Source organism: Pseudonaja textilis, chromosome 4 (genome assembly GCF_049901715.1).
Source record: "Pseudonaja textilis isolate UNSWEBS1 chromosome 4, rPseTex1.2, whole genome shotgun sequence".
In the NCBI taxonomy this organism is placed as follows: domain Eukaryota; kingdom Metazoa; phylum Chordata; class Lepidosauria; order Squamata; family Elapidae; genus Pseudonaja; species Pseudonaja textilis.
The window spans coordinates 41,698,054-41,718,331 of record NC_141993.1 but is presented as its reverse complement, the minus strand read 5'-3'; the positions used below and the strand labels follow the sequence as shown (position 1 = coordinate 41,718,331).

Here is a 20,278-nt window from a genome sequence, read left to right as displayed (position 1 = left end):
GATTCAAAACAAGGGCTTCCTAGATCTTGCAAATCATAAAGCATATCTTAAACCCTAAAAGCAAAAGTTGCATTTTGCAGGTTAACTATTGATTATCCATTGGCAGTCCATAGTTCCCTACATCCACATAGGAATTGAAGGTTATTGTCATGTTATGCTTTATTGAACAAATGGAAATGAAGTGCAAGCAAGATATGGCTCCTATTGTTAAGGAGAAAACTGAACTCTATGATTCACATGAAAACTATTTAAAATGGATCAAATTCACTTAGGAGGAACCAAATGTGCTCCTTGACCCACAGACCACAGGATTTGCAGGTAGTGCTTATGGAAGAATAGTGAAATATTTCACTAGTACTTCAATTTACCAATTCATCTCTTGCTTGATTAGCAAGTTCCAGCTGATTCTGAGACTCTCTCTCCATGAAGATTAGCTTATCAAGCTGCATCTGTAAGGAGTTGGTTTCTGACTGGAGTTGGGCATTCTTCGTAGTTAGCTTTTCAGTGAACACTAACAGTTCAGATTCTCTTTTCCGGCTGCCATCTATGTCCTTCTGGAAGTCACTAAGCAGAGTATTCAGACTATCCACTTCTTCCTTCCAAGAGTTCATTTCTTGTTCATCTCTAAATCAAATATATATTTTAAAGAGTAAAATGGAGAGCAAACCGAGCAAGTAAATATCTCTTTCTGGTTTAGCTCTGCTGGGCAAATACAAATTGTACAACTGAAAACACATTAACAATACCGGCAGAGTACCCTTATCCCACCCTAATTTCTTTTGCTTAAAACAGACAATAAAAACAGAAAATGTATCGAACAATAGTAGACCAGTTATACTAGTCTGGATCAAATCTTGGTATGTGAAAACCTGCTCCAAATATAAGGTATTTATTACCTACTTAAGCAAGTAGTCATAGAAACTTAGAACATGAGGTGATTCATAGCAATTAAATAGTTTTAACTGCTAAAAGAAAATGTATTTGATGGCAGGAATGTCACTTCTAAGGAGGTTACACATACCATCTTCAAACTACAAGCACACCAACAATATTTTGTGGAAATGGGTTTCAGTTTTAATTGGCAAGAAATGCTTATGTTACACATAGCAAATACAAAGGGAAATTGGTTGGCACTGAAACATTCCAGATAATTATCATTTATAAAACCTATAAGCTATCTAGGATGGTTCTCCAAATATATAATAGTTACCTTTATTTAATATGTTATGAAATACACAGAGAAGTTATGGTAAATTATCAATTTAGATACACACAATAAGATAGAATAAAACTTATCTTTGCAAATGTTACTGAAAAGATATGTGATTTTAATTTTTTAAGAATGATTCATTTTAAGCTTGTAAACACACACTAAAAAGAGAATGCTTATCCTTCTTATTCCAAAAATGAGATCATATCATTTCAAATAGCTAAACTAGCCAGAATTCGTAGCCCTGAATAAAGACATATGTGTTTATATAAATAAAATAACAAAATACTAAATAATTAAAGATATATAAAATAGAAATCATTTTTATATTTAATATTAGCCTAACTATAACATTATTTTTTTTCTTTTGAACGTGCCATTACAATAATTTAAACACAAAGCTACATTGCATTACAACAAGTTTTAGAAATATTAAACAATAGCATTCTGACTTTGAAATATCCCGGTTTGTGTTCAAAATAATTATTTCATATTCAAAATACAAATTGCTTCAAGCATTTTGAAAATGGTTAAATCAGATCATTTTGAACATGAAATTTGCAACGAAGTATTGCTTGGTATTCGTGAAGTTACATAATTAAGTTAATTTTATTTTTAAAAAATCACTGTTTATTATTGTGGAAATTATTTTGTTGCACCAGACAGAATGTTTCAAATTGAATGCTCCACAAAAAAGAATATTTCCATTGTTTAAAATAAAACAAAGAATTAACAATTTAACCTTTGTACCTTTGATGTTGCTCCTGCAGCAGGTCTAAGGTTTTCACTTTCTCCAGCAAATTATGAATCTCAGCTTTCTGTCGATTAATAAGTTCTCTGTATTTTGATAACTCATCTTCTGTTCTCAACCGTTCATCTTCTAAACACTTGACCTAATAAAGAAACAAAGCAATTCATCAACATAAATAGCATTTTATATATTTCATTAGTTTTTCAGGACATTAAAAAATGTTGCTGAACAGACATGCTAGATAACTCAGCCTACTTTTTTTTTTCTTTTCATTTGCTGCTTTCTCTTCTAAGAGATTCCAGAACTATTTTGGAAGTTTGCACTTTCATCTCACAAAATAAGTTAATCTGATAAATCTCGATTTGTTAAAAGAAGCCAAATGTGAGCTGTCAATTATAAGGTGCCCTATTTTAATTAACTACTGCTCATAATACAGACATAACACGAAATTACAATTAATCTAAAACTGAGCAGGAAGCTTTGAATCTCCTCAATTTTACAAGAGCAAAAATGGATTACTGTATGCGACCTGGTCATTCTAGAAATGAAAAACTCAATTGACTTGTCAATGAAATGCAATCATTATGATGACCTAAGAAAGAATTCACATTTGGGAAAATGTATGATCCTTTGTTAGGAGTTTTTGGTGTGTGTGGTTTTAGGCCTCCAAATTGGAGAAAATGCATTCACATTATAAAGTAACTAAATGGATAAGTGAAGTGGGTTTCAACTTGTCCTTAAGTAATCAACAATGGATGAATGGTTTAGAAAAAATGAATGAACGAATAAACAAACAAATCAACAAACTCTTCTTTTTGAATAACAGCAGTCCCATAAAGTATGGAAATCTTGTGGATACTTCTTCTAAAACAGGGATTCTGTTTCTTCTAGAACAGGGGTGTCAAACTCAGAGAGTCATGTTGTTGTCACGTGACCTATCACAACTTTCCCCCCACTTTTGCTAAACCAGGGTGGGCATGGCCAGCATGTGACACATCTGGCCTGCAGGTTGAGTTTGACACCCCTGTTCTAGAAGAAACAAAAGTTCAAAGAAAATAATATCCTGGGCCTTGGCAGAAACTTAAGGCTTATGGCAAGCACTCTCTCATAGTTGTGTATGGCTGCAAGAGAACAAGCCCTCCAGTAGTATCACAGATGCTGTCCCCAATAAAGCAGGTGAAAATATTGTATTTCTAGTACTAGGCAAACGTGCAATTAACCCAACAATGTTGTATTGTTAGCTGCAATATTTTGCATTTACATATTTATTGCATAAACTTTTATTTAAAAATTGGATTTCATTTTTAAAAAGGATTACTAATCTTCCATCCTTACCTCCCCAGCCCTTGATTTTGCGTAATGAAGAAAAATGAAGCCGTGAAAGTTCAAATAGCAAGAATTAGATCAACATTAGCAGATGGTGATTCTGTCAAGCTTTTGAACACTGAAATATTTCACAAAGCTATCCAACTGTTATTTGAAGACTCTGCTGTTCAGGGAAGTCACATTTTTCAACAAAAAAATAGGAAATGAAGGTTGCTACAATATGTTGGGACTTCAGCAATTCATGATAATTATATGGAATGCATAAAATTAAATAGCTCATAAAACAGAATACCTTTTCAATAATTAGACATTTTGAACTGTCCCTAATTTTGCTTATAACATTGACTTTGTAGGAGGAGTTTGGCTCACTTTTATGATAACTCTTGGATTTAAACTCAAAAAAGCTTAATATTGCCCTTATAGCTGTACTACAATTTCAGAAGTAGCTTAATTGCCATAGAAAAATTAACTCTTCCACATGTGAATTCTAGAAGATAAAATCTTTTAGAGTTGGCGTCTCCAACCTTGGCAACTTTGAGAATTGAAGTTGGCTTAAAGGCTTAAAGTTGCCAAGATTGGAGACCCCTATTTTGGAGTTTATAGTTTCATATATGCTTTCAGGTCCTAATTTATAAAAGCAAGAACTCTTAAAGAATTAACTATTCAACAAGTATATCTGCATTAGACCCTTGCACTGTGGGTTGCCTTTCAATTTGCTACTGTCTAATTTGTATTTGATATCCAAAAGATGACACTGAGTTAGGTCATCTCTGGGCACACAGTTAAGTAAAATCAATTCATTAAGGACACTCAACAGTACATCTCTGTTGGGTTATCCATCAAGGGCTTTTGCTGTCAAGGTTCTTTTCTAGTAGTTTTAGGGCTCGACTCTGGAGCCTTTCCATCTCTGACTCTGGATAGAATTGCTCTTCCAATGTTCATGTGTAATTTAGGGCACTCAAAACCCTGCTACACTAAAGGGTTGCTTTTCATGATCCTCTACCTACCTAACCTACCTTGTGAGGACAATAGGGTCACAATGCTGAGATGCATAACTGTATATTTTCAAAAAATAAATTAACCATATGTACAACCATGTTAAAGAATCCTTGACATCACCATTCTCCTTACAGCTAAATTCCATTTTCTTACCTTTGTCCTTAATGTTCGCAATTCATCCATGCCTTCCTTAAATGTTCTCTTCACATCTTCAAGTTCTTTTATCTTGGCATGATGGACCTTTGGAAGGGGGAAAAAAATCCCAAGACATATCTCTGTTTAATTCGGAGAAATGATTTTCAGCTTTCGTCCTGTTAGATGTGATTTTTATCAGATCTCTTTTTCTCATTATCTAGCAGCAATATTTAATTTTTACAAAAAAGCAAAAACTGATGCAAGTAATACACTGTACCTCTAGGTGATCAGATTTCTCTTGCAATTGTTTCTCCAGTTCTCCTTTGGTAAGTCGAAGTTTTAGGTCCAATTCATTGGATTTAATTTCTTCAGACTCCTAACAGTGTCACAGATGAAAAGTTGAAAAAACATAAAGATAAGCTTAGGAAGCAGACTTAAATGCCCTCTTCAGAACCCTATATAGCTATAGCAATAGCACTTAGACTTATATACCGCTTCACAGTGCTTTACAGCTGTCTCTAAGCTGTTTAGAGAGTCAGCATATTGCCCCCAACAATTTGGATCCTCATTTTACTGACCTCAAAAGGACGGAAAGCTGTGTCAACCTTGAGCCTGATGGGATTTGAACTGCCAAACTTCAGGAAGCTGGCAGTCAGCAGAAGTAGCCTGTAGTACTGCACTACTCTAACCAATGCACCACCCACAGCTCATATCTATATAAATATTATCTCAACTATCTTGATGATGTAATTTATACATTAAAATATCCATCATAAGACCTATTCATTGCACAATTTATTTATCTCTCCTTCATCTACAGTCAACTTAAAAGTTGTTTGTTTTAGTAAGTCAGCTTTGAAACAAATAGCTGCTTTCCATACCAGCAAGAAATAAGCAAAGTTACAAAGTCCCTGTGAGGCTGACACACATCCTCACATTATAAACATGTGGGACTTTGTGGAATAACTAAATTCCTTTTGCACATTGCATTGAAAACAGGACAACTAGATGCAAATTTATGACAGAATCGAATCGAATAGCTGAAGCTGGAAGGGACTCTGGAGGTCTTCTATCCCTCTGCTTAAACAGGAGACTCTATACCATTTCAGATAAATGTCTCTCCAGTCTCTTCTTAAAAACCTCCAGTGATGAAGCCCCATGATTTCTGAAGGCAAGCTGTTCCACTGGTTAATTATTCTGATAGGGAGTTTTTCCTTAATTCCAGGCTGCTTCTCTCCTTGATTCCAATAGTTTCCAACTATTGTTTCTTGTCTTGTCTTGTCTTCAGGTGCTTTGGAGAATAATTTGACCCCCTCTTCTTTGTAGCAGACTCTCAAATATTAGAATACTATCATGTCACCCCTAGTTCTTCTTTTCTCTAGGCTAGACAATGATATCTTGATCTATTAAAGATATAGCTGCTTTGAGCACTCAGCATTTCCAACAATAAGTGAGCAAGTTTAGAGACAACATCAGATGTTAAATCAAGAACATCTGTTTATTATCTGTGTGATGGAGGACTATCCTCCTGGAAATAAGTTAGCATGGCTTTCCTGCCAATTATATTTAGCTCCTCCTAATCAAGATCAGCTTGATTATTATTAATACTGAATAATATTAAATTTAATAATACAAAAAAGATAATGAAGATTTTTCATAGAAATGCAATACTTTCTACAATTGAGTAATTACAGAAAGTGGACTTCTCTTAGGTGGAACATAAAACTGTCTATTTTAAGAAAATAATTTGATATTAAGAAAAGGTGAACTAGTGACAGCACATGACATTGTTATAAGTATTTGGCACAGGGATCAAGTCTATATTAGATTAACATGATCTTTTGTACTATCACATATAAACTGTGATATGTGTGTATCATGTGTCATTATTTTCAGTTTTAGACAGAATTATTACCGTTCTGTATTGTAAGAAAAGATTTATATGAAAGTGAAATTAGATCATACCTGATATGTTTTTATTATTTCTTGGCAATTCTTTCGTATCTGATCAGCTTCCTCCTTGGCTTGAGTTAACTTTGCTGTTGCCACTTTAAGTTGATCTTTGGTTTCCTATAAAATGATTTAATAATTACTAACAGTAATTTAAATAAAAAAAGCATTGGTAAATTAAAATCTGCACTGAAAAGATAGCATTCTATTTCAATTCATGGTGGACCAGAAGGGCCCAATGAAAAGTTCCCAAATGCCGTACATGTAGAATTTTTTATTTTCATTGTCATTGTTAGGAATGTGAGTCACATAACAGCGATTTGGGATGGAAATATATAAACCAGGATAGACATTTTAATACTGTCTCTTTAAGGGAATGCAAAAACTGCAATTGGGTGTGGTTCCGCAAATGGCCATAAGATGGAGCCAGAAACCTGGGTTTAGTCTCAGGAAGTCTCAGTGAAGTGATTGAGTCTCTGTTTCCTTCTGTTGGAAAGAGTTGCCCTTTCTCCATTTTTCTCCTAAATGACTTTTATTCTTGGAATTGATGTAAGTTTGTTACTGAACTATTTTATGATACTGGACTTTGATATTCGGATTATCCCTGGACTGAACACTGACTGCTTTACCGGTGAATGACTTGGACTGTGTGTGGAACTTGGTTATGTTTATTGAAAGTAAAAACCTACATTAACTATTCAGTATATCTGTGTGCTGTGTGTGTATTATTCAAACACTTCTCTCACTACGTCTCCCTGTATGCGCTCATTCTCCTAACGCGGAATTACCTCAACAGTCATTATCTATCTTCTTGTCCAGAATGTTTAAAATGACACAGATAAAAAATAAAAATAAATGCATGGATATTAATACAATCAAAATGTTTAAATTATCTTATTTTCAAGTATCTTTATTTTATTTTAAAAGGGCCAAAGAGACCCAAGTTCCCCCCAAAAGTTGTGTATCTATTCAGTTTATTTACAAATGTAAACATTAAATAAAGAAACTAGACAAGAAATTCCTAGAAAAGCAAATGTTCTTAAAACCCTTATAGATATTTTATACTGACCTTGTGTAAATCCACTTCAGCCTTTAATTTGTTTTGAGCCCATTTTACTTTGATCATGTAAGAATTGACTTCTTCTTTTAATTTTTCAACATCTCGTGACATTCTGGTGGTTTCATTTTCCTTTATAAAGGATAATTTTAGAATACTGATGTTAATTGAGCCTATATGGACTAATAAAGTTTAATTTATCATTCTGCAAACAATAAATGTAATCATAATGGTTTAACCAAAATAATAAAATAATTGGATTTTCTTGACTTTTAAGAAACCTACCTGTCTGTATCTATAGGACTAGTGACAATGGAATATTAATTCCTGGAAGGACTTGAATGTACAATTGATATTGTAATGTTAACCAAGGAATTGTAGAATTGTAAGTGGATGTTTAACTTACCATATAAATGTTGATTAAACCTTTTGGGCACCGGTTCCATGGATAAAGGTTTTCCATGGACCGGAAGAGGTATGGTTTTGTATGCTGCCTGGAGCATCACTTGTTTGTGTGGACCAAGTCTGCTGCTGGTCCATGGAGCTGGTCCATGGATTGGGGGTTGGGACCCCTGAATTAAAGCATTTCTGCAGATAGCAATTTCGTCTTTGCTTGAACATAGTCAATTAAAAACAATTTTGCCACCTCTTTCAGTAACTGATGCTAATGTCAAAGCTACATACGTTACAATAAAATCGAATAGTTATTATATCTGAATTTATGAAAACATTTGTTATTTTTCTTTTTTTCCTGACCTTGATTTTAACTATCTCCGATGTAAATCCTTTTTTTTTTTTCCTATTTTAAGAAAAATAAATCTTACATTGAAAAAAATATTCCAAAGGCAGAAGGGAGGTCTTTCCTTATGCAAATCTGCCTTCTGACTTTTCCTTTGTTAGGCTTTTTCTTTCTTACGAAGCACAAACACTTTTAACCTCACATATAAATATGCCTTTAAACATAATTTAGACTGCACATAATTCAAATTTCACCATTTGAGGGCAGCAAATTCCTGACTATACTGAAAAGTATGAAGTAACTCTTTTTTTCCCCCCCGACTCATCGCTTTACAATACCATAGCTTTCTTTGCTTTATGGTAAAATAGTTCAAATTCTGTAAAATATAAGTTACCTGAATAAAATTAAGAGGATCAGGAAAACTATATTCTAATTTACATGACATATAAAGAACAATAGGGTCTTATTGCCAGCAATATTTTATAGGTAGCTAGACTTAGTTCCTTTTTCCATAAATTAAGACAAATTAAAATACAGATAGAAATACACAATTTGAGAACATCATTTATTTGCATAAATCAAGATAAGCAGTATAATATCATAAATGTCAATATGCTTGAAGATTGTGGGTATTTTATACCTGGCTGCCAGCTTGCTATAATGAACTTTCTGCTCTTCTCCTGAGATTCTTTTAATGGCAAATAGATAGGTAGGTAGGTGGATGGTTAAGTATTCTTGGCAGATGGACAGATATAAAGCCAGCATCTTACAAGTTTAGGAAGGCTCAAGTGGCAGATATTTGAATCCCACAGCTTTCTTTAAAAATATCCCCATGGCTTGAATTCTGGTAATCAGTAGTTCTGTGGTAGAGCATATCAATTCATAGGAATCAGTCTGTGTTTAGGCAAGCTCCTCCATTCATAGTAATTGTTTTCTTTAAGTCTCCCTAAAAGAATCCATCTTATCACAGATATAGATACAATATATATGCCGAAACATTTCTCGTCTGCTTCATTTTATTGTACCCCCTTTCAGCATATCATGTGCAAGAAACACTACACGGTATCATCATTTTTGGCCTAGTTTTTGGTATTCAAGGTGACAACCAAAAGAACGCCAATGCAAATAGCATACCTTGCTTTCAAATAGTTGGTGCAATCTTGCTTTTTCCTGGGAAAGCTGCTTGATTTTGTTAGTATGCTTTTCAATATCTTTGTTTGCATCTCTCAGTTTTCTTTCAAGGATTTCCTTTTCCTTCCTGAGGTCCAAAGACTCCTTTTCTCCTCTAACATACTTCATGACCATAGCTTCCTTTTCTTGACGGGCTTCTTCACATTTTTTGTTTGCCTTAGAATATCAAATATTACAAGTTTACCTTTAGACATTAGAGCAATATTTGTTTTTGCCTCCAAGGAAAGTTAAAAAAAAAAAAAACCAATTGAAGGACTACAAAATACATAGTTTTCTACAGAAAATTGAGAGGAACTTGTTTCTATTAACTTGGCTCCAAGCAAAGTTAGAATAGGACAGGAGTCCCCAACCTGTGGATCAGGGTTAGGCCCACTACAAGACCTTGGTCTGTTGGCCACTGGACCATATGAGTGGCTGGCCAGTGCGTGTTGCACATGCACACCTCACTCGCACTAGAGTCGCGCACATGCTCATAGGCCATTTTGCATCACGCACATGCTCAGGACCCATTTGTGATTAGCACACTCAAAGCCCCATTAGCATGAGCGCATGCACGCATAAAAGTGCCTGTCTCCCCCCCGGGACTCCAACCCAGAAATTCTGGGGAACTCTGGAATACACAACATAAACATGTGATGGGGCAAAATAGCTTTCCTTAAGCTAGGAAATTATCACCTGATTAATTACCTGATCTGTACGAAAGGCCATCTCTTTGTGCAGTTGCTGTATAGCAATTTTTGCAGCAGCATCCTGAGATACAAGTTTATCTTTAACTGTTTTAGCTTCTTTCTGGAGGTCTTCTATTCTCACTTCCAACTGTAAAGGAAAAACAAATACTAGTATGTATAGGTATATGTAAATTATATAAAATGTAAAACTTGAAGAAAGGTCTTAAAAACTGACACATTAGAAGCCATAATTTCTGCATTTCTGTACCTTAGAAAAAAAGTTTAACATAAGAATTTAAAAACAGGAGCCCGACATACCAAGAAGAATCTGACAAATTCTACAGAATAACTTATTGAGCAATAAATTATATTTTTTTAAAAACAATAGTTTTGGAACAGGTTGAATATCTATATAGGATCTAGGCCAGATGTAGTATTCAGCAGGTTCTGACCAGTTCTGGAGAACCGGTAGCGGAAATTTTAAATAGTTCAGAGAACCAGCAAATATCACCTAGAGATTTTACAGTATCTTTCCCCTGCCATGCCTACCAAGCCACGCCCAAAGAACCGGTAGTAAAATTTTTTGAATCCCACCGCTGATCTAGGCTGAAGTAGAAATTTCAGAACTTCCAATTAGAAAGCAAAGAAACATTTACATGCAATATGGGAAGAGAAAGTAATAAAACATAAAAATATCATTTTAAATGTGGTCCAGCAAGACTTGAAAGTGATGAATTGTCACTTCCTTTCCTTTCAGAAAACCCTGCTCTGCAACTGAAGAAAAAAATCACTGCAATTTAGTCTATCAGGAAAAAAAAATTATCTTAGACTGCGGAAAGACTAATCTGAAATCTAATTGTCTGAAGACCAATTTAGGACTACAAATAGAAATACACTATGTTTCCTAAGGAAACTTGGATCAGCATAAAACTCTTACCTGTCTAATTATATTGAGATGTTGCTTTTCAGTTTCTGTTCTCTTCTTCAACTCATCCTTTAAGTTGTCTTTTTCTGAACAAATGTCCAAAATTAGTTCCTGATGCTTCTTGTTTTCTTTAATCAATCTATCCATTAAAACAATTAAAATAATTGATCAGGCAATGTAAATAGTAGTGAACACAACCTTCTTACCCTATTTGAAATTGCAACACAGACCAAGAGATTTATTTAATATATATGGTGCCTTCCCCAAAAGCAATAAAATACAATTAAGCTCCCATAAGTTGAAATGGCCTGATAAAAAGGCCTAGTTAAGAAGACCTAGTCTCTAAAAACAGAAACCCAACTGTAACCTTCAATGAAAAGCATTCTGGTTGGTTGCATAAATTGGCATTTTTTTTAATGAAGTTGAAGGGTGTCCATTTAATTGAAGCATGTTGCATAGGTAAACTATTTTTCGTCCCTGGACTTCTGTGTTACCACAATCATTTTTGGTAAGCTAAAGAGGGTTGTTATGAAATTTTCTGTGCTGTAGGTAAAATGGGGTTGCTTGATGATGCACTTGGTCTTACAGTTACCATTATGTTCTCTGTTTATGAGTATGTCTAGGAAGGGTAGTATGTCACTGTTTCCGTCCTGTCTTGTGAATTCAATTCTATGCAAGAGAATTCTTAGAAGCTTGGCGTTCTGACAAACTCACAATTAACAGGCATATAGAATTTTTTTTTCAAAATTCAAAAGCAACAACAGCAGCTCAAAGGAAGGGCCAGATGGTCCAGAACACATCCTCATTAACCAACACCCAAGATAAGTATGGAACCAGTATCTAATTACAACAAGCACCAGATAATAGCTTGCCAATCAAAGAAGAAACAATACCACTGATCCTGCCCAAACCCACACAAGGCTGGTAGGACGCACTGCATCTCTCCTATGTCGGAGTGCTGATGATGTTACTTAGTCTGACAACAAAACATCTTTTAGAAGAAAGCCACATTCAGAGGAAATTAAGAACCCGGTTTAATTGCTATCTTCACACCAAAGTTACCTTTTAGATTCAATTACTTTTAAGAGAACAAAACAAAAAGTTAACAAATGCAGTGATTCACATAAGAAGTGGGGCATGAAAACTTGTAAAATGGGGTAAAATTCACTTAACAAATGTTTCACTTAACAACATAAATTTTGGGCTCAATTGTGATCGTAACACTACCTATACATTAAAGGAATTGTCTGGACAGAAAAAGCTAGATAGCCATATAAACAACCAACTGGGCATCTAGTATAGCTACATTCATGGCAAAACTAACATGTTTAGAAATATATCCGAAAGATTAAACTAGAAGACCACAAAAGAAAAAGAAAAAAAAAAAGGAAGCAAGATCCTGCATTGCTTCTCAAAAGTTCACTATCCGGGTTGACTTTGGGTTCTGCTCATTACATAAGTTTGTTGTTATAGAATGGCTAGTACACATTAAGTATGTAAAAGTAAAAAGTTGAAGCTGTAATATTTTTATATTATACTACTGCACTAAAAGTCTGTTCTTTCTTTTTTCCCCCTTTAGCCTAGATCTTTCTTTCCCTGTTTCCTTTCCCCATTTTTGCACTATTTTCATTTTCATTTATATTTTACACTTTGATAAGTCTAATAAAAAGTTTTCAAGTTCACTATCCGGGCTCTGCAAAGTGCTTCAGGTGAAAGTAGCAATACATTTGATTAACCCAGGAACATTTTTTTATATTTAATGAATTTATATACCTACCACTCAATATATGACTCAAGATGGCTAAGTCAAATCTAAGATATAAAAATAAATTGGATCTTCTTGGATCCAATTTCCTTGAAAAATTCATGAAGTACACGCTCATAGGGAATCGCAATATCCATTTATTATCTCTATTTTAAATTGCAACCATGTCTAAAAATGTACAATCATTATAGATCTCAGTTGACTGTGCATATGCTACTAAGCAACAATAAATGCTTCTAATAGACTGTGTGTTGTGTTTTATCTTTTGGTTGCTATGCTTTAGCAACTGTTGTGTTTACTTCTAGGTTTCTACAGGATCATATCAACCTTTGGATAAAGATAATTTCATAGTTAAGAATTAGCTATGAAGCTCCAGGGACAACTGCAACTTTTGTCAAACATAAAACAAGATACAATGGTGACTTTGCAAAGGGCTTCAATTTCATGAAATGAAATGTTAAACTAAATTCTTTCTGGTTGTCCTTTTTATTGTAAGTTCATCTTGTATAGCTAATTATCCCTATATAACCTTAATTCAAGGTTAATGTAAATATATATGTACTATGTTACACTAATTGTCCCATCCTATAACAATGCAGCTTAGCAGTTGCGCTTCATAATTCTAGGCAACCTTTGTTGTTTTAGACTACAATTTATTTCTTAACCAAGTACTTAGGATCCCATCACAGCAAAGGAAATGCTTGATAATGGAAGGTTCTTCATTTCACTTTTCAATGTAAAGTATCTGATCAGCAAAAATTACACTGAAAAATATTACTAACACAGAAATTGGGCTGACATTGCCCAATTTTTACAGATTAAGAAGCAACTTGGCTTTCACATTCCCAAAGAATTACCTTAAGGGATTCCTAGATCTCAAAATTTCAAAAATATTTGTCCAACTGTCAGTTTCAGTATGATCATAACATTATAGTTATACAGACAAAACTTTAAATCTATTACAGATCACCAAAATGTTTAAGAGGCAGGTATTAATGCAGTACTTACTTCTTTATTATGTGCTCTTGCTGTAAATATTTATCTTGAATGCATTTTTCAAACACAGCCAAAGTAGCCTTGGTATTGCACATTCCATTTGAAAGTGTAGGATTTTTCAACAAATCTGTTGACAGGAGCTCAGATTCAATTTCTTCTAGCAAAGCCTCCTGAGAGGAAGCATTCTCTAGATTTGAGATAAGGTTTTTAGTGTAATCTGTGTCATATGGGCTCTCTGAACAGACCCCATAAGGTCTTTTCATGTCATCTTGAAATAGATCTGTCAAGGATTGATTTTTGTCCTCAGTTTTCAAAGCCTGTTGTTCACCTTGTCCACTGGGCAAGCAATCTGCTTCCTTAGATTCTTTTACTTTCAACTCAGAGCAGACTCCATTAAAATTAGGAGCAGACTGTGCTTCAATTACATCTCCATCTTCATTTAAATCAATAGATGGTGAGGTGGGATCCAGTATTAACTCTTTGCTTTCTATGCTTAAAGTGCTTTTCTCACATCTTGTGTCTGCAATATGTACATCATCCTGAATATCATACTTTTTGTCAGCTTTTTCAACGCTCGGTAAGTTGGAAGATTCATTATCAGTCTTTGATAGGTTGACCATCCTTGGACTATTGTGCTGTTCTGGTAAGCGCTCATCCATCTTTCTCCCAAGAATCTAGAAATAAAATAATCCATATTATCATAGACAAACAAAAGGTACTATAATCTATGTTCTAGGTAAAGCATTCTGCTGATTTTTAAATATTATGGCAGTACTTGAAAATTAGTTCCATTAACTGAAAGACATATTTTTAAAATCTTTTAATCCCTTTTCATATCCCATAATCACACATCACTGACACAATCCAACCAGAAGAGGGGGGGGGAACCCACATTTATTTATGCAAATCATTGGGCAATTAAATAAATAACCCATATTACCTAGGCCAATCATAGTTACCTTTTTATATAAATATGATGCAAACCAGGAAACCATCCTGAAAGCAATGGTGGTGAGAGCAGCATCCACACCTGGATGACTATTTGGATACATGTCCAATTTACCTGACTGCTAATTATGCAATTTATTCTTGCCCCAAAACCTGTTCAGCCTCTCCCTATCAACCTACCCACTTCCTTTGCAGGATGGGATATCTGGATCTAGAATTGCTGCTTCAATTTCATCAAAGGGACTATGGTGAAGCTCCTACGTAGCTGCCACTTGTTTAACACAGGAGACATAGTAATAGCACCTGCCGAAACAATGGCTTCAACACTATCCCTCTCCTAGTTGCCCTAAAACACTATATATGGAAGCAGGAAGCAGGCAGGTCTCTTCAGAGAAGAATTTCAAGGAAGACTCCAACAAGGTATGTTTTTTGACTTGTCCAAAACATTCAAACCTAATGATCAGTCGAGAGAAAATGTTAATCCTATTCCAATACCAAATTTAACCAAAAAGAGTTTTGACTTGACTTTTACCTGGCACAATAAAAAGATAAAGTAAGCTAAGGAAGAGATAATTAAAAGACAGATTAATATATATTTCTTCCAATAACTAGTAGTATGAAGCTTAATTTTTTTTACTACTGAACACTTACTTCCTTGGTTTGTATTGCACATGGTAAAGTTCCAAAGGATGTTAGATTATTCACACTGAAAACTCAAAAAAACTTGTATGCATTATTTACATTTTGATAGAACACTGTGTTCCCAGCTTCAGCTAATGAAGGGAATCAGGGCCCTTTCCTCCTACGTAAGCCATGCAACTCATGTTACTCCCTTCTCTGTTCCTCCCTGCATGCCCTAGGAAAAAAAGGGGTGGGCCTGGCTCTCTTCTGAATTCCCTCTCCCTTGCTCTACCTCTCACCTGCTCTGCCCAGCCAGCCTTTGCCCTTCCCTTGTTTCCTCCATAGCCAACAAAGCCACACTTCCACTCTCTGTAAGCTGCTCGGCCTCCCCCTCTGAATCAGATTCTGACAGGGCCATGACACAAAGTGCTAGCATCTTCTCATTATTTTATATGATTAAACACAACTGGTCTTCCCTGAACCCCCAAACTCCCTACTTGCATAAACACATACTGTGCTTTGGGCCTGAAACAAGAGGGAAAATGTTGAAGTCATTGATTTGACAGTTCCCAATGCTATGTCTCCTAGAGCAGGAGTCTTCCAGCAAAGCTGGCTGGGAAATTCTGGGAGTTGAAGTACTCCAGGCTTAAAGTTGCCAAGGTTGGAGACCCCTGTCCTAGAGTATACAAAATATATACAGCAAATATGAAATCTCTTTGAACACTCCATATCTGAGTCCTGAGCACAGAAAGACTTCTTCCTCCCTTCCTATTTCACAATGTATTAAAAAGTCTAAAGAACAAAGTAAACAGGATGTGTTACAGCCAGCTCTTTAATTCTATGAACAAAACAGGATTGGCTAACATCACAAATTTCCTTGCCTTAAATATACGTGCATGGGTTGAAGAATTATATTTCCCATTAGCTTGAATACAAGATCTAGTATAGAAAAACTATTCCAAGCTCAATGAAAAATAAGTTATTCTGCTTTCATAGTATATCACTTCATGTTTATCCTTTCATGCACTATTCCTGCTCTTTAAAAAAAAAAGTAATAATTCTGAATAAAGTGAAGAGAATCTTACAGTAGAAACGTTCAATAGATTCGCTTCAAAGTGCCTATACCGTATCTACTGTCCAAGAATGCTGGACTCCAGCATACATTATATGAATACATCTGGACAGGTCTCAGCTCTAGTTTGGAAAGTTCCTATAGGTTTGAACTCCTCCTTTAAATGTTTTCCATTTATTCACATTAGGTAGCACCATTTGGAAAAATATTCAGAAATAATATTAAATGGCATCTCAGCATCCCCAAATGTAGATTTGAAACAAGTATATTTTCTCAAATTTTACAGAAACATATTTAGTGCCAATCATTTTTTTATGTATGGAATAACTGAATTGGAAATATTTGAAAATGATTCTTAAAATACTATAATCCCCAAAAAACCCAATAGATTTTACAGAAGAGGCTAAAAAATGGATTTATTGGTAAATAAAATAAAATAAAAAACAAAATAATAATAAAACAAAACAAAACAATAAAATAAGCTGAGGCAATACTATATTATATTGCTAAACTGTCTGGGTTCATACAGCTTAAACTAAATTGCTGAATGGTTCTACCATATAAAATATATATATAATGAAGACTTCTTAACCAAGGAGTTTAAATTGGTCCGAAGCAATTATGTGTCTTAAACATCTATTAAACTAGGGAAAGCATCTCTTTTCCATTACTGGTTGGAGTGATTGAAGCAATTAGCTTCAAAGTATAGGTCCAGAACACATAGGGAATGGGAACATCCATTCTTTCACTTACATTCTTTTCTTCTTCTGCATCTTTGTTCTCTTTTAAATAGAAGGTAATTCTTACCAAAGTTCTAAAACTCTGCACATACTGTTAAAATAATATTTTTCTTTTAGAAAAAGGGGTAGTGGTCATGGATAAGCATTCAAACTGTGTAAGATCTTTGCGACTTCATGACCATCTTTTGACTTTTTTGGGGGAAAAAAGTGTCCTTGTTTAAAACAGAACAGAACAGAACAGAACAATAGAGCTGGAAGGGGCCTTGGAGGTTTTCTAGTCCAACCCCCTTGCCCAAGCAGGAGACCTAAATTATTTCAGACAAATGGGGGTCCAATCTTTTCTTAAAAGCCTCCATTGATGAAGTGCTCACAACTTTTGAAGACAAGCTGTTCCACTCATTGTTCTCACCGTCAATAAATTTCTCCTTAGTTCTAGGCTGGATCTCTCTTTGATTAGTTTCCATCCATTAGTTCTTGCTCTGGCTTCAGGTGCTTTGTAGAATACATTGGCCTTCTCTGTAATTTTATTGGAACACTGTTATTATGTCAGCCCAGTCTTTCTTTTTATTAAGCCAGACCAGAAGTCTTCAAACTTTTCAGTCTGAGGACCACATTGGATATTTGCAAATATTCAAGGGCTGGGATGGGGTGGGGAGTGGGAATCAATTTTAGAAATGAGCGAATAAAATTTTACTGAATGATTTTGCATAATGCGATATGACTCAGAGCAACAGCAAAAAGAAATGTGACAGCTACGAAGAAACAATGCCATGCTGATATGGATAAATGATGATTAGCAAACATAAAAACAGAGAAAAGCCATCCTGGATCAGGCCAATGCCTAATTAGTGGAAATCACTCCTCCGTGCACTCGCAGGCTAAAGAAATAACTCTCTAGCCAGCTTCCTCTTCCTCGTTTCTCATCCAGGTGACCCTGACCCATTTCTGAAGAGACTTTCTTTGTAAAGGGAGGAAGGGGGAATGAGACAAGGAAGCCCCTTGAATCACTCCCTCCAGCAAAAGAAGCAACCTTCCAGCTGGCTCAAAGTTAGCACAAATTTGATGCTCCCCCTTCCTTGTCCAGGAACCCTCCAGCTGGCTCACCATCACCACCCAATCAAAGAAATCGCGAGAATCCAACTTTCCTTTCAAAACAGTGATGAATACAACCTGCTCTTTTGGCCTGTGTTGTTTTGAAAGAATTGGAGTTCAAAACATTGGAGGAGCTGGCGAGCTGGAAAGAACCTTCCAGAAAGCCGGATATAGCCCACAGGGGACTGGAAACCGCTAAACTGGACATATCCAATTCGTGCAAACAAGCCTCATACATTTTAGCCTCCAGTAATCTAATCATTTTGGTTGCTCTCCTCTCCTTTCTAGAATCTCAACATCTTTTTTATATCGTGGCAATCAAAACTGGATGCAGTGTGACTACTGTGGTCTTACCAAGACATTATAAAGTGGTATTAACACTTCACATGATCTTGATTCTATCTCTTTGTTAATGCAGCCTAGGAATGTGTTGGCTTTTTTGGTGGCTGCAATACACTGCCGGCTTATATTTAAGGGGCTCATCTACTAGGACAATTTAGACTCTTGATTTTGCAACATATGTACTATTTATGGAAAATATTACAAAGAATCCAGATCTTTCAATGTACAACATGAATGTTGACAACAGAAATTCATTAATTTTACTTGAGCTATTATTTTTTTAAAGCAAGTTTACTAACTTGATGTCAAGATGAAATGTCTGAAACTGTCCAAAGTAAAACCTCATATTAAACAAAACAAATTAAGCTTTGTTCCATTGATTCCTTTAGAACCATTTAAAATTAAAGGATGCATTTTTAAAATAAAAAGTATAAATTTCCCATTATTTCAATTTCACATTTTGCCATGCTTATGAAGGGTACGGTCAAAATCATATTTCCTATGCACAAACTACATTTGATTGCTTTATAAGAAGGGTGGCATATGCATTTAACAAATAAAATAATTAGGATTGCAGATCTCAAAAACCTAAGGTAAGGGAGCAAATGACAATGAAGTGACAGCAAAGTGGGCTGGAGATATTTGAAGAATTTTTTTAATATTCACCGTAAATATGATATTATAATAATGGATCCGAGCTCTTTCCAGAAAAAAAAATCATTAAAAAACAAGCCAAAGATTCAAAAAAAGATAAAAGTGTCTCAATAGGCATGAAATTTAGATTTATTATTTCACAGAATGATAAAGAAATTTGGAAAAGAGCTGTATGATTTCAATCTTGCTGTAATTTCAAAAGTCTTTGATAATCTAGCTTCCTTCCCAGGCTTAGGATGGGAAGATTGTCCAGCCTCTGTTGATTTTTTTCTAGTGTCCTGAGTTTTTTTTTCCAGGTGTGCTATTTTTTTCCTTTTTCTTTTTATCATTCCTACTTTTAAAGTTTATGGCACCCAGAGCTTCTTAGAGGTCAAACAGCCTCTAGATCCAGTGAAATAAATGTCTGTATTCGCAACAAGTTTGTTGCAAGGACTTACCCTTAGTTTATTGCACACATAATAAAAAGTCAGTTATACCGAGTTCAGGAATCTTTTCCAAACTGTAAGATTGCAATCTTTTGCTCTGGGTATTCTTACAGGAATTCTTTTATAATGAACAGAGTTGTGTACTTTGACCAAGGCTTAGTTACAGATCTTCAATTAAAATTACAGTAAATTGCTTATATGTACTGGATTTTGACCAACCTTGAGATAATGAATAACAAAATGGATTAACACCTGAACAAGGCAAGTAAATTTTGTATTTTATCGTTATGTAGAAATGACTATAATAAATGGATTCTTATTAATGGAGCAAGGAAGGACTTTGAATTTATGCAAAACTGAAATAATAAACTGTAGCATCACATATATATTTAAAAAGTTGGAAGAATAATAACGAAAGGAAGATAAACTTATGCTATACAGCATGTATTTCTGGTTGAAAAACAGTTCCTTTACCGCATCATAAGTAGCTCAGGGAATTTGTATTGGTAAGCAATTTAAACACCCAGACAACACATTTATTAAGCACTAAGAAATGAAATAAATAGAAAATTAATAAAGTTTATTTTAAGAAAAGAAGCTCCAAGCTATAATCCATAGACAATCCTGTGGTAGTTGCGAAGAATATCGTACTCTACCTTTATCCTTCAAGAT

At 34.8% G+C, this 20,278-nt stretch overlaps 1 protein-coding gene across 1 annotated transcript in view; it reads right to left on the bottom strand.

The window, feature by feature from the left end:
- The window catches only part of CCDC186 (coiled-coil domain containing 186), a 33,902-nt gene that overhangs the window by 6,306 nt on the left and 7,318 nt on the right, over window positions 1–20,278 (bottom strand). The window contains exons 2-11 of the mRNA XM_026704815.2: window positions 13,725–14,386; window positions 10,964–11,090; window positions 10,046–10,174; window positions 9,302–9,514; window positions 7,441–7,560; window positions 6,387–6,491; window positions 4,699–4,797; window positions 4,440–4,526; window positions 1,961–2,103; window positions 369–624 (exon numbers count right to left, since the gene is read on the bottom strand). Coding sequence (XP_026560600.2) covers window positions 369–624; window positions 1,961–2,103; window positions 4,440–4,526; window positions 4,699–4,797; window positions 6,387–6,491; window positions 7,441–7,560; window positions 9,302–9,514; window positions 10,046–10,174; window positions 10,964–11,090; window positions 13,725–14,371 — 1,926 coding nt within the window. The 5' untranslated portion in view covers window positions 14,372–14,386. The remainder of the gene's footprint in view (window positions 1–368; window positions 625–1,960; window positions 2,104–4,439; window positions 4,527–4,698; window positions 4,798–6,386; window positions 6,492–7,440; window positions 7,561–9,301; window positions 9,515–10,045; window positions 10,175–10,963; window positions 11,091–13,724; window positions 14,387–20,278) is intronic.